Consider the following 16,247-nt stretch of genomic DNA (forward strand, 5'->3'; position numbering starts at 1 on the left):
ACATGCCACCGCGCCTGGCTAATTTTTGGATTTTTAGTAAAGGCTGGGTTTCACCATGTTGGCCAGGCTGGTCTTCCTGACTTCAGGTGATCCACCTGCCTCGGCCTCCCAAAGTGCTAGGACTACAGGTGTGAGCCACTGTGTCCGGCCTAAGCTCTTTGAAAAATGCAAAAGATACTGAAGAACTTCTTCATGTTCCCACATTTTCTCTAGACACTTCCAACAAAAAACAACTCACCACCTGAAACAGAATGAACCATTTCGCTTTCAGGGTATTCTAAAGTTCATAAATATTCCCACAAAAAAGGTTATAATAAAATACACACCGTAATGAGTTTTAGTAGAAAAAGATTTTGTGGCAACATTAAATTCATTGAATGTCACATTTAACAGTTATAAAATGAAATACAATGTCAACCTTCCAATAGCAATTATGAAGATTTTAAAAAATACAAAGCCATCGTTGACTTACAGTAAGATACTTCCAACTTAGGATATTGTTCCACTAGTTTGATGTTTTTTCTCTCAATCTGACCAGAAACATAAACACTTATTTAGTAATTTTTCTAGTAATTCCAATACCCTCTAAATTACAAAATCTCATTAATATATTTGTCTTCCTTACTGCCTACTCCACCAAACTTCATTAACCAATTTATGATGACGATTAACACTGATGAGATGAATTCCAAAACTTTAAAGAGTAAGGTTTAAACAGTACTTGCTTTTTGTTTGTTTGTTTAAAGTAGATTAATATATTTACATGGTTCAAAATCAAATGACATAAAAGATGTATACTGAGCTGGCCCACTTCCTCCTTTGTTCCCATCCAACCTGTTTTCTCTTGTCTCCAACATGCAATCACTTACATTAGTTTGTTGTGTATTCTTCTAGTGTTTCTTTATGCAAAGCCAAACAAATATAAGTATTCTTCCCCCTTTTAGAAAAGAGGTCACATGATATACATGCTGTTCTGAACACTGAACTTTTCCATTATCCAGGAATCCTAGTTGAAATGCTGATTTTAAAATGTTTAGATCTAGTCCTAAGAAACAACCTGCAAAAATTCTCTCCTGCTATAGCCAAATCTGTTTCCTCTTTTCTGACCACCCCAACCCACACAGTTCCTGTACCCTCACATTTTTCACAAGCAAATCAAGTGAACTAACCCAAGCCCATCTGGGCATGTTGTATTCTGGATCCTAAAACCCCCAGAACCAGAGTTTTCTGTCCAGGAGACATTTGGAACTCTTATTTTCAGAAGAACAAATTCTAAATCTGAAAAACTTGTATTTAATATGTATACTGATAATTTTTAACTTTAAAAACATGATAGATTCTACTCTGAAAAATAGCACTGGACTTTTTCTTCCATTATCCTCCAAGGTTCTGGAGTTACATGAAAACAGTGGAGTGGGGAAACTCATAAACCTGTAACTTTAATATGTCACCTGTTCATTTAACTTTTAATCTGGCCTCAGTGCCTTCTGAGATTTGGAGAACAGAAAAAACCAGCAGGAGAAAGCATTATATCTGAATTCAGAAAACTGGCTTTACCATTCATTAGGATCATGAGATTAAGTCACTTAATTCCTTTTTCAACTGACTCAATCATTGCCTTACCTGCCCGGAAACAGGGGTGCTTCAAATGCTCTTGCTGTCCTTTCTACTACAGAAGCACCATGAGCCTATTTGTCTACGTATGTCCCACCTATTCAACTGTACAATGGTGTGTTCATATATTAAAAGCAAAGCTTCCTAATTCGTGTGTTCTCCCCCTCCCCCACGGGGTAGTTGGACACCAGGCATTAATCCCTGGCCCACAGTGAGATGTAGGGTGGCTGAAACCCATGGCAACATCATCTCTTTATCCTGGCATGCCACAGAAATACTAACATTTGCTATGTGTGCTGAAGAAAAGGGTTAGGAAACATTGTATTAAAGATAGTAGAAAAAGAGAGAGAGAATGCATTCCTTTTAAGTCAATCACATTAAATTCTTATAAAAAGGAAAGTGCTATATTTTTTTAAGGAAAAAAAATATAAGAACATGAGGTTGGTTCCAAATATTGGAGTTCTCTTGGATCTCTACAAAAATTCAAGTTCAAAAGAGAATTAAACATTTGTGCTTACATTTAACTTACAAACTTAAGAAACAAAAGATTATCCGCTCTGAGAGTCTAATGCAAGGGAAAATTCTTTTACTTAGCAAAATATCCACTGCTACAACTAGACACTAAACCAAACTCTCAAGTTAAATGGGCAGGGAAACAAAATAAGGATGCTTCATTCTGTTTTTATTCTTTCAACTGTCAGCAGTATAAATGACTGATACAAATAAAAATCAAATAATAAAATACAGGGGGATAACAGAAATCGCTTACAACACTGAACCCCACAAGGAAAAATGAAGTGAAAGACAAGCAACATCCCCAAAATGAAAATTTCCTCTACCACTTAAGCTTTAATTCGATTACAAGCTTCCTTGATAACAGAAACTGAGGGGTTGAGTATGAAGCTGGTGAGGAGACTGGCATGTCTTCAGCAAAGCAAAGCCAAATCTATGTAATACACTCATTAATCCACCCTGAGAGTGCCCAGTTGGACCAGATAAATAAATACCACATATTTCTAGTATGTTATGATTCTACTAAAGGAATTTGGTCTTGACTGGTGGTCCCTTCTAACTTTGAATCTTTTCCTAATTTCTATGGTATTAGTTACCCGAATCAAATGGGTGTCTCTCTTGACTAAGTTTCAGAGTCATTAAATAACACTGGCACTAAGCAGTGATTCACAATACTTTGTGACAGTCTTCTGTCAGGCTACCACCAACCAGTATTATAAGCCACTTTATGAGTTTCCCAACTAGATGATATAAATTGTGTTTGAAGTAAATCAGGGACCTTAATCACAAAATTGAAGATAACATTGATGACAAGATGAAGCATTATTTTATCTGCCACTAAAAGACAAAAAATTAAGGTCAACTTAACTATGATACAATATTTCATTTTCACTTAGAATTTTTAATTTGTACGTATCCAGAGAGTTAAACTTAGGTAGACATAGGTTTTTACTTTATGCCATTGTTGTACATATATTTTTAGAAACTGAGTTAAATTGGCTACAGTATTCCTAAATTGTCTTCATATTCAGACCCCAACTCTACTTCATTATATTTTGACTCAGCATCTCTGATAACTGAGTTTTTCCACAAAAACTCATCCTCTGCACCACCAAGAGCACCAGAGGTGCAGCATTTCTCAGATGTACTAGACTATTGTTTCCAGGAATTTGATCTAAAACACTGACATCCATTCTGCAAACTGAACTCATAATTTTCTTTGTTTCCTCAATCACATTGCATGTGTTGGAAGACAAGCAGTTTCTGTTAAAGGAGAAGTGTTTGACAAATTGACATTTGATATACCTTAGCAATATTCTTTTGCATTAGTCATGCTGAACAGAATTAGTTATGCTGTTACTGCTTTGAAATTTCTTCCATTTATTCCAAAGGATTTGGCCATTTCTCTTGCCTTCAGTCTATCATGTAACAAATAGGCAATTCTTTGCACACATAATGTAACATGTCTTCATATACTTGTGGGTATCTTTCTTTCCTAGATCCTGTAAGGCACTTGACTGTTTTTCAAGAAAACACAAAATTCAGATCATTTACCCAATGATGAACATTACCTCCCTAACATCAAACTTAAATCTTGCTGCTATTTTTGTGCTTTTCTTCATGCATAATAACTTTTCTGGTTTCATTATTTTGTTGAAGACATATTACGTGACTAACTAACGGAATGCCAATAATACATGTAACCCAACCCAATGATGATACCACGAAGCACTGTGATGTACACCCATTGGCAAATACCTCATGACTACAACCAGGCCATCAGCAATTTTAAGTTATTGCTGATTATAAGACATACCACAATTTCAGATATTAAAATGTAAAAGTGAAAACATATGTCTTAAAATGAATAAAATGAGGGCTGTGAAAGCACTTCTAAATGCCCAATCATTTAACTTGGTTACCTCTGTAAAGAAAAAAAAAAGTTTTTAATAAAAAATGTCCAGACATAAGTCCTAATTTCCTGAATTAGGAAGAAAATTTAGTTGATTTGTTTTATGAAGGTATAACAATCATATATTTATCAATGACTCTCACATCTATTATCTCATTTCATTTTCCCAACAGATCTGAAACATAAGATATTTTAATGTGCTTCTCTAAGATATATGGAAATGGACTTCAAAGACTGAATCAAAAATCACCCGGTAGAACTTGATCTGTAATCCATCAACTTAAAGCCAACTACTTTTCCTGCTACCCCATAGCTGCTTCCTGCTGTATGCTCACTCTTTGACAATATACTCTTGAATCAGTTGCCAAGTGGTCTGTCCTGATATTAAACCAACACCATTATTTATGGTCCATTTCTCTCTCACTTTCCCTTTAGCCTTAGTTTCTAGGTCTTATACAAGAAATAGACTCCACCTTTTAAGCTTAAAGATCTTAGGATTGATAAAACAGCAGAATGATTCAGAAACAGATATAAAAAAGAACCCAAATAAAATAAAAAATGTAAAGATTACCATACTTAATATTTACAATGAGTAAATCTTTAGTATTTTAGTACAATTTAAGACATGAGTACTAGAGGAGACACTGCCCACTTTCTCAAAGCAAGCCTAGTAAATCCTTACATACCATCACTAAAGCTAAGCTTCCACAGTGTGCAAGCAAACTTGGTGATTTTTTTCCTTGTTAAAATTGCAGCTGGAAACAACTCAAATGTCCATCAACTAACAAATGAGTAAATAAAATGTATATCCATAAAATTAAATATTTGACAATAAAAAGTAATATAGTACTGAAACATGTACAACACAGATGAACTCTGAGAGCAAACTAAGTGAAAGAAGCTAATCTCAAAAGACCACGTGTTGTATGATTCCATTTACATAAAATGTCCACAAGAGTCAAATCTATAGAGACATAAAGAAGATCAGTGGTTGTCTAGGCCTTGGAGCAGGAGGTTTGGGAAGAAATGGAGAGTAACCGCTAATGGGTGCAGCGTTTCTCTGTGGGGTGATAAAAATGTTATAAAATTGTGATGATGGCTGCACAACTCTGTGAATATATTAAATACCACTGAATTGTACTCTTAAATAGTTAACTGTGTGCTATATGAATTGTATCTCAATAAAACTGTTAAAATATGTAATTAGTGTGTACTTCCACTGAGCCATGTACGTGTGTGTGCATGCAGAAATATGTACATATATTACCAACTAAGTATAATGTGAAGTAGAATATAAGTGCTTACATTTTAAAAAATTATTTGATGGTTTGGTCCCTGCTAAACTGCTGTGTCTAGAATAGTGCCTGGAACACAATACATACTTGCTGAATGGCTGAGTGCAATAGTGTAATGTCAGACCCTGTTATGGAGAGAGAACAAAAGTTAATCTAGCATCACTATACTTACGTTCAGTTGCTAACAAAAGGATCACTTCACAATGTAGTATAAGGATACCCCTATATGACTCCTATCAAGAGGAAATCATTAAAGATGGAAAAACTTACAATATTACCCAGAATCTTGGTCAGTAGGAAGATAAATAACGAGAAAAGGCTAATCCCCTAATGAAGTAGCAGCAGGAGCAATATGTCACTGGGGATAAGTGTGAAAGCACTTTTCAATTCTTTCAGTGAGTAATGAGTTATAATGATCAGCCTTTGGATTAACCCATTTTAGTAAATTGACCCAATAAAGTTTACTCCATATTTCCCTCAGCCATATTTCTTTACCTTTTTTATTAAACCCAGAGACTACTGCTTGCTCTCCTAGTTCCTCAGCCATGGTATACCTAAAAGCAATGACATTTTCCCAGAGTCCTCTCATAGTTCAGTGATGCCAACAAGTCTGAATGAGGCTAGGACATCAACATACTCGCCCTATTTCCCATATTCTCACAACCAGATAAAGACATCTGACTGCCCCGTGTTTCCCTTTCAGTTTTTGCCATTCCCAAATGTCCCAAATCATTCTGGCATTCCAAAACATTCAAGCATCTAATGACTATGGTTAAAATCTAACTCTTATTCCCCTGACTCTTTTTTTTTTTTTTTTTCTGTATTCCTACATGTGTGTTTAAAAACAAACATTGCACTGTACTTGCAGGAATGGCCTGATCTACGATAACAAATCAGGCAACCATATGTTTTACCCTCAGTTAACTAGAAATACAATTTTTTGACCTTGAAAATCTTTGGAATGAGATGGGAAGTTTTCTCCTTCCTAATACTTCATTCTGACTAATTTGAAACTGTTTCCCAGGTATCCTACAAAAACAGAGGGTCACTGGGTATACTAATAAAAAATTTATTAATAATTCCATTAGTCAGATTAGAAATAGTCTATCATTCTACAGCAGTGTTACTAATTTTTAAATAAACTAACATCAAAGATTAAATAACTTCCAAGACACACTCATATTGACATACTGCTGTTAGCATTTTTTAAATCAGTACAATTCACTGAGAAGGCAATGCCTACCTATCAGAATAATAAATGTAAGAAAAGTGGCCAGGCACGGTCGCTCATGCCTGTAATTCCAGCACTTTGGGAGGCTGAGGTGGGTGGATCACTTGAGGTCAGGAGTTCAAGACCAGCCTGGCCAACATGGTGAAACCCCATCTCCACTAAATATACCAGAAAAAATTAGCCAGGTGAGGTGGCACAGGCCTGTAATCCCAGCCAATTGGGAAGCTGAGGCAGGAGAAATGCTTGAACCTGGGAGGTGGAGATTGCAGTGAGCTGAGATCGCGCCACTGCACTCCAGGCTGGGCAACAGAGCAAAACTCCATCTCAAAAAAATGAAAAAAAAAAAAGTATTCAACAGAAACAAAGGAAGAGCTTTACCATAGCATCAGGCACGTAAGTAGAACACTGGAAAAAATGCAGAGCTCTAACAGAAACTGAAGGGTCTGGTAAATTATGGTACAGAGACATAACAAAATACTGTACTCATTTAAAAATAACAATTATAAACATAAGGTATTATGTTGGTGCAAAATTAACTGTGGTTTCAATTACTTTTGTGCCAACCTATAGAAATGTTAACATTTATGACCAGAACGAAAAATGGTATGTGTGTGTGCATGCATGTGTGTGTGTAAAATAAACCCTATATATTTTTAAAATATCTTTACAAAATGACTCATTACCAAACTTCTCATTTTTAAAGTTTCCCCATCTATTTACTCAGTTAAATTTTTCATTTCTTAACACTCCTATGCGCCACGTCTTTCTGATCATCTCTGTTTTCCAATACAGTTGTTTTTATCTCCTTCACTCATTGTCTTGACAAAAATTTCACTATCTATCATGCTTTCTTTTCCAACAGTAGGAAAAATATCTATAAAAAGGCTATAGAGTAGAGACCAAACTCACCCTCTGATCCCTACACTTCCTTCCCAAATCCTGCCTTGTTACCACTGTGAAGATGACCCAGCGGTAAAAGGGGACTGAAATGTAAGAGTGACACACCATACCACGCCTCAAAGCTACTTTCTAATTATTTCTGCCATCTATGTGTGCATATGAAGTAGATATTTAAAATAATCAACTACTGCATGTTTCTTACCTATTGCATGAATCTGATTCTGGTGAAGAAAGAGCTTCTTGAATATCAGTACAGCTAGAAGAATCTTCTTCTCTGTCCGGTTCCAATTCCTCTGGGGAGTCCAGCTTTGATTGAGAAAGGTGGTTTGTTACCAGCTTTGATTGAGAAAAGTGGTTTATTACTGAGGTCACATTATCTTCCTGTCCTAGGAAAAAATAAATTTAAGAGTACGTTAAAATCTACAACTTCTGTACGCCTGTTACTTCTGCAACACTTAATACTGCCATATGCACTTAGTAAAGTTGAAGTATATGTCACATTGATTCCAGAACTCTAGTGACAGCCAGAGAGCAAGAATTAACACTACAATGGTGCTACCTAATTATACTATCCAGCCCATGTTTTTCCAAGATTAATTAGTTTAAAAATAAAATTTATTTTAAAACCAGGAGCAGGAAGAATCTTGTAATTCTAATGAGGCATCTATTAACATATCACTAAGGAATTCTTGCATATTTCATAGATCAGAGAACACTGACAAACCAACGTAAGAAGTATAACCAAAAAAAAAGACTACAGATTCAACTAATAAGAAAACCACAATATTTGTCACTATTATATGATAATGCATCTATCTGGACATTTTTCTAAACCTGTTAAATAGAATCTAATTATTCTCTATGGAAAAGGACAACTAATCAGACACAAGGAATATTTCCATTTGATCCAATACACATCACATTTCCATGCATTCTTTGTCATATTCTCAGCTTTTAAGGTCTCTTATTGCAGATAAAAATAAAGACCCCAAAAAGCTGGAAGGATGCAGTGTTTACAAAAATGTGGCATATGGGAATGGCCAATTTTCTACAAATATGAATGAGAATATCTGTGAAAGATTCTTTAGTGCCCAGGATTCTCCCACTCATCACAAACTCTGCTGGGATTTTCATCTGTGCTGTCCTTAACTTTCAGGAACTGAGGAGGTACTTTCGCATGCAAGCTACACGTGCTAATAATAGTACAGAACTCCTTTCATGTGTTTCCTCACAGAGAAACAGAGCTTTCGCACATCACTCCTCAAGACTTGTAGAGGCAAGAGGTCTTCAATAAAGCACAATAAAAATACAATTGTCAAGGTTTGGTTATACAGAGAGAATTTATGGGGAAAGAACATAACACATTATTCAAAAAACCTTGCCAAGTTCATACAGTCAAATTTTTTTCAGAAATAGTTCTAAGTTTTTGTTATACTGGGAGAACAGCATACTTCACAAGAGTATAATTCCTAAAAATATGCTCCTAATGTCATCTGGCTATCAATAAACTATCATTAGCAAAACAAAACAGCATCCTCTAAAGTATATCTGGAAAAGAGAAAAAGAAGTTAGCCAGGATGACCATCCTGAACCTCTAAGAACTCATCTTGTAAACAGATACCAGGATCACATTAAGAGGAGCCAATCCCCTAGTCAACTCGGTTCACCCAGGGACTATATTACTTAACTAGTGAGGCGCATGCAAAAAAGCTGGCAAACCAGGGAACAGGAATTCAACTGAAAACAATCTTTTATTTTTGCACATTGTCTGTATTCTTTTCTTACTTCTTCCACTCTTACATACACTTCTAGACAATATATTCCTTCTTGGGGACAAACAGCATTCAATAATCCGTGGGCATAAAAAATAAGTTATCCTTCCTACCTGCCCTTAGATCTCAGAATGCAGGACTTCAAAATAGAGCCTCAGGAGTGAGGCTCAGACATCAGAGCTCCCCAGAGACACACAAAAAAAACAGGCTAAGTTTTCACTTGCGAGAATATGCAACTTGTTCACTTACATGAGCACTTCAATGTTTGTCCTAAAGAGCAACAATTACATTGGTTGTATGATGCTATACAAAATTCATCTTTTCAGTCAGTCTGTGTCTGTCTTCACCTCTCTCACATTCCTTACCCTCTCAGACATCTCATTCATGCACAGTAATCTAAAAGCAGCAATCACCTTTGAACCCCAGAAAGAGTAATATTGATGTTCATAAATACATACAAGCCATCAATGATATTCAAGAGAGGTTCAACTAATAAAAAAAGTTTTCTTAATGGGAAATATTCAGTCAGATTTTCTCAAGTGCTAAACTAGTTTCTAGAAATATCCTTTCACAATTGCATGAACAAATTTGATTTGTTCAAAGACCATGAGTTATATACTGAGGCAACACCTTATGCACAAATTGTTTATTAGTCACTAGGGAAATGCAAATCAAAACCACAATTACATACCATTTTGCATCTACAATTTTAAAAAAATTTAAAAATCAGAAAATAACAAGCGTTGATAAGGATGTGAAGAAACTGGAACCCTCATGCTTTGCTGGTGGGAATGTAAGATAATGCAGCCACTACGGAAAAGTTTAACTAAATTCCTCAAAAGGTTAAGCATAGAACCAGTATATGAATCAGAAATCCCACTCTAAGCTGAAACTTAGATATCTGAGCATCAATGCTCATAGCAGCATTATTTATAATAACCAAAAGGTGGAAATAACCATAACAGATAAATGGATAAACAAAATATGGCATATACATACTACAGAATACTGTTTAATCATAATAAGAAATTTTAAAATATGCTACAACACTGATGGACTCTGAAAGCATTATGCTTAGAGAAAGAAGTCAACACACAAAGAAAATATTATACAATTCCATTTATATGAGGTACCTGGAATGGGCAAACTCATAGACACAGAAGGTGGAACTGTTATTACCAGGGCTATGAGGCAGAGGGGACGGAAGAGTTGTTATTTCATGAGTGCAGAGCTTGTGCTGGGAATGATGAAATTGTTTTGGATATAGACAGTAGTGATAGTTATACAATATTGTGAATGTATTTAATGCCAATGACTTATACATTTATGAAGGGTTAAAAAGATAAATATTGTATTATATATATTTTACCACAATATAGAAAAACATGATAAGGAATTTTCTTGCGCACTTTCCCCCATTATGATTCTTTTTTGTTCACTAGTCCAAAGCCCAGGCAATAGAATTAAAATATTAATTTCAAATTTTAAAATGGATCAAAGTTAAGGAATGTGCTCTGTATTAGCCTACCAGTATGTTAGCTTTAGATTGTTTGGCAGAACATTTCATCCAAAGTAAACACCAGTGTTCTATCACAAAAATAATTCACTCTCTTACAGGATCTCTCAGGATCTCCACCAATAAATTCTACACCTGGAAAACATCCTCAAGCTTAAATAATTAAGAAATTTATGATTTGTCATTAACTGAAAGGATGATAGACAAAAAGAGACCGTTTCTTCAGGACATTCTTCCAACCATTTTCTGCACAGTAATAAATCTAGTTTACAAACTGCTACACGAAGTTTGTCTAAAAATACTTTTCCTCATTTCAAAGAACTAGGAACTCCAAAGTAAATTTCCTTGGTTTAATTTTCTTTTCATATTAAAAGTAAATAATGAAATTCAACATGTCTGTTTTTAATTATAGTTTCTTACCCATGCATACAGAAGATAGCTTTTCTGTAGATTCATCTTCTTTTGTTATCGTTACTGCTTTTTGTGACATTCCAACAATTTTCTTGTATCCTTTTCTAGCCTGATCCACCAGAAGCTGAAATTCACTCTTATGTTTCTTACCTGAAATTCAAAAGATCTTCACAGTAAAGCTAGGACAATGAAAGTTAACCATCTACAACTGACAAACTGAATATCAAGAGGTGTACAAGGGATGGGCGTGGTGGCTCACGCCTGTAATCCTAGCACTTTGGGAGCCCAAAGTGAATGGATCACTTGTCAGGAGTTCGAGACCAGCATGGCCAACATGGTGAAACCCCATCTCTATCTAAAAACACAAAAAAATTAGCCGGGCGTGGTATCACATGCCTGTAATCCCAGCACTTTGGGAGGCCAAAGTAGGTGGACCATTTGTCAGGAGTTCGAGACCAGCCTGACCAACATGGTGAAACCCTATCTCTACTAAAAACACAAAAAAATTAGCCAGGCATGGTATTGCGTGCCTAGAATCCCAGCTACTTAGGAGGCTGAGGCACAAGAGTCACTTGAACCTGGGAGGCAGAGGTTGCGGTGACCCAAGATCACACCACTGCACTCCAGACTGGGCAACAGAGCGAGACTCTGTCTCGAAAAAAAAAAAAAAAAGAGGTGTACCAGACTGCTCAAGAACAGCATCCATAGGAATCATTTGCAACAAATTTAAAAGCTACCAAGTATAAGAATACAAAGGGCTGCAGTGTCATGGAAGATTCTTTTTATCTTCTCTCTTCCTCAAATACAAACATGGAAACATGATATTCCTAGTTTGCTACTCTAGGTTTCTTCCCAAACTCCATTCTCTAGAGAGGCTTTTACATAATCATAAGAGCAAGAAAGATGCACGCTTTCTTAAATATATACAAATGATACCATTCTAACTTCCAAGATACAAGAGTACTAAGACTATTCACTGGATCTAAAATAGAAGCCTCTAGGAAAGTTGAATCATAATAACAAAGGATATCCACTCCAGCTCTTTTTTTTCTAGACATTTCTGGCCTGTTTCCCAGTAGAGCCCCTTCAAGATTCTAAGACCTCTTCCAACCAATTCTACCTTATCTTAGGATACTATACTAACTCTAATCTTTATTTACTACCATTTTTAACACCTTTGAATATAATTAACCCTGACCTCAAGATCATCATTATTAATGTATCAATTTGTTCAATAAAGAGCAGCCAGTCATCATTACTGCATGGACTTTAGGGCATGTATTTGTGATTATGAACCATGCAGCTGAGGTTGCAGTTTACTTATCTAGCAACATTAAACACTTAGGCCACAGTCCAAAGTAATGTCATAAATCCTGTAAAATTTTTAGAGAGAACCATACTACAAATGGTTAAAACAAAAATTTGACACTGTTTTCATACAAAAATCAACAATGTACTTTTTATCACTTGGTTTCTTCCATTTTCCTTAGCACAATACTAAGGCATAAGGAATTTACTGGGTGTAGGGAAAAAAATTGAGCTTCCGTTGAACTATGGCATTGTCTAAATCTACCCTCCCAGGATTCCAGCCATTCACTGCCTTTGAGCTATGGTATAACTCTGTATGTTGTAGATAACTGAGAGCAATGGAAAATAATTCTTGACTATAGATATGCAAAATCCTGTTGGGTGGAGGTTCAATTGACTTCCGTACTCCAATGTGGAAGAAGCCAGTTTTTTGCCCATTATACATTCATTTCAATGTTCCTCATCTGTAAATGTGATGATTCTTTGGCTCCTTCTTTGATCACCTCATAATATCAGCCCTCTCTCTACTAATGAGCTTAAATCTTTAATAAAAACACATGTTCATTTTATATCCATATGAGAATGATGTTACTTGTTTTTGAAAATTATCTTTTAACACGAAAAGAGAAAAACTAAATTGTGATGCACAAGGAAGAAAATAGTTGGATTCCTATACGTGAATATTGACAAGCACAGCAAAGACATTCAGGAAAGAATGCTCCTAATTACAATATTTTTATGTGTATGGTACATGTATGAAAACTTCTAGTGAAACTAATGTGTTGGGTTATAAAATGTATGGCACATTTTAAATAAGAGACTAATTAAAATGTCAGCAAAAGAAATATATGCTGGACGTAAAGATTACTGGGAAAAAACTAACTCTTTAGAAACAAGTGAGATCCTATCTAGGATACAAGCTAGGTGATTTCTTTTAAGTACTCTACGCACTTGAGGATAACTATCTTGTATTTCTCTGGCTCCTTGGAATCAATGGGCTAACACTACCACCATCATTATGGTGACACAGTACTACGGGATCTACATAATTTAGTTAGACCAGGTCTAAGCTATTTTCCTACTAAGGCCACTCCACTGTACACATAAAGACTGGAGATTTAAGAATTAGTTAAGAAATTTGCTAAAGTAATAGCATTAACAGTTAAGAAGGCTTAATGACTTATTATCTTCTGAAGTAATAAAATCCCAGATTTAAATCTAATTACCCCAGAGCTAGGCTGGAAACCAAAAGTAAATGGCAGCCACTACTCTGGCTTTAGCCAGAGAATTCCAGTAACCCCTACTCAGAAAATGAAAACTGTCAACAGATCAAGACTAGTAACATTGCTCCCACTTACCTCTTTACTTCATTTTAGAAGATTTGCCATTTGGCAAGGAGTACTGCAGAGTTTAAAATCTCAGTTCTGGTGGGTATATGTCCTGAATTTACCTCTTAGAAATTTTAAGTGGCTCAGCTAGTCGTGGGAGTGTCCATGACTAAGTACACATTCAACCAACTCATTTTCTTCCAGATTTTGAATACTTGGATCATTCCATCCTTTGTTCCTCTCCAAGTCTAAACGTAATCTTTTTTAGTACCAAGTCAAGCCCTTCACTCCCTGATCACTTTAACTACTTTTCTTCAGACCAGCCCTTACAGTCAGAGTGCCTCTGGGTCTCCCCAAGAACCCAGAACCCAGTGGCACAAAAGACTAAAAACAGGCTCTCTCAAGAGTAGAAAAGACTCATACCCTTCTACAGTGATGCCACTGAGATACTTCGTCTACTTTAAATCAAGAAATGAATTTGGAGTCAGCTTTCACCATCATACCACCTATTACAGCCAACCAGCTAAACGTGGATGAAGAACAGAGTTTAACAGTTATGGCTAATGTTCACTACAGGCTTACTCATCTAGCCCTGAACTGACTAGTGACACTTTAATTTCATGATCTTAATTCTCAAATGGGCATTCAATACTGCTATACAACTCTTGCACCTTTCCCTAGTAAAGTTTGCTCTACTATTCTCCAAAATATCTATCTTACACTTTCTTCTCTTCATTCAAATATTCAACACTCCCCATGTGGCCCCTCTTAATTGGTCTCACACTACTTTGAAAAATATAGAATCATTCTAACAGAAACTCTGTCATCTTTCAAGCACCAGTATAACTTGTCTGTGCACTTATGATCTATTTCCCTTGTTCTTACCATGAAACAACTGTCCTTGCTATAATTAAAGGCTAACCTCTAACTTATGTTTGGGATTCCATCATGAAGCTGTGAACAGAGAGACTGTGCCTTCGAACATAGAGTGTGAATTATGGAAACAACTCAGTAAATCCAGACCAGCATTTTTTTCTTATTGAAATAATAAAGAGAATAGAAAGTATCAGAATGCATTAAAAATGGAAAAGGCAATACCATTTCGTGAAGCCTTTGTTTCAGTCACGTGTATGTATATAGTTAGTAGTGATATAAAATGTATCTCTCACTGTGGGTTGTAGTCAAAAAGATCAGAAAGCCACTGAGTTAAATATCTCCCAATTCAAATAATAAACTTAAAAAAAAAAGCAAACAAAACCCTCCCTTGACCCAACACCCCTCCTCCAGCTATGACCCTATTTTTCTGCTTTCCTTTACACTAAAACCTACCCCAAAAAGTTGTCTACCTTAATGGTTTCATTTCCTCACCTCCAATTTGGTCTCAATCAACTCTAAATACTTCTGACCTCTAAATACTTCTGAGGCTGGTCTTGTCAAGGTTTGCTGCTTCCAAGCTGTGAAATCCCTGTTCCCTTCTATCTCTGTGAAATGTAATGTTGTCTGTTCACAGCAATGTTTGGCCTAAGTCATGATTTGTTTTCTCTCTATCTCAGAGATCACAGTCCTATGCTACCTGTTTGTTTCCCATTATCTGAAAAACCATTCAACATTCACCTGGTTTTCTAGATTTTTTTTTTTTTTTTTTCATGGAGGAGAGTAAATATAGTCTCTGTTATTCCGTCTGGGCTAATAGAAATCTCTATTTTTATTTTTTGAAGAGGGAGAAACAGTTCTTTTTTAAATCAAAATATGTTATTTATGCTAACATGTAATGGGTTCATTGTTAATATTTTTGAAATTTCTTGGTTTTAATTTCTTCTTTGACCTATGGGTTATTTTGAAATGGATTATTTAACTTCCAAATATTTGGTGACTTTCCCAAGGGCTTTGTTACTGATTTCTAATTTAATTTCACTGTGGTCAGAGAATGTATTTTGCATGCCAAATGAATACTCAAGGTGAACTCTCTGCAGATCACTGGGTTTCTCCTTCCAGTACTCCATCCTGCAAACTCTAACTCCTTTGGTTCCTCTGATCTCTCAGCTCTTTCTCCTTAACTTAGAGTCTCCAGGCTTTGCCTGGAATACCCACTTGCCCACACTATAGCCAGGAAACTTTAGTATAAAGCTCATCACATTTTTTGCTTACCTCTCAAGGACCCCTATCCTTTGGTGCCCAATGGCCAGTATCTTGAAAATTGCTATTTCATATACTTTGTACATTCATTTTGCTTGTTTTAGGTAAGAGAGTAAATGAAGCTATTCCATGGCTGGAAACAGACATCTCTAAGTTTTAATTGATAATGTGATACATACTAATAGATATGACCCACATAAACAAAAGCTCTTTGGTGTCCTTGAGATACAGAATGGCTGGGCTCCTGGCTAAACTCCACCCTCAAGCCTGGGACCTTGGCCCTAAGTGAAAACAGCTGACCCCATCTCGCC

General features: G+C 35.9%; 1 protein-coding gene across 1 annotated transcript in view; it reads right to left on the bottom strand.

The window, feature by feature from the left end:
- The window catches only part of RAD18 (RAD18 E3 ubiquitin protein ligase), an 84,995-nt gene that overhangs the window by 15,130 nt on the left and 53,618 nt on the right, over positions 1–16,247 (bottom strand). The window contains exons 10-11 of the mRNA XM_011961280.1: positions 11,174–11,314; positions 7,668–7,851 (exon numbers count right to left, since the gene is read on the bottom strand). Of these exons, the coding sequence (XP_011816670.1) occupies positions 7,668–7,851; positions 11,174–11,314 (325 nt within the window). The remainder of the gene's footprint in view (positions 1–7,667; positions 7,852–11,173; positions 11,315–16,247) is intronic.

Source organism: Colobus angolensis, unplaced genomic scaffold, assembly GCF_000951035.1.
Source record: "Colobus angolensis palliatus isolate OR3802 unplaced genomic scaffold, Cang.pa_1.0 Scaffold544, whole genome shotgun sequence".
Taxonomy (NCBI): Eukaryota; Metazoa; Chordata; class Mammalia; order Primates; family Cercopithecidae; genus Colobus; species Colobus angolensis.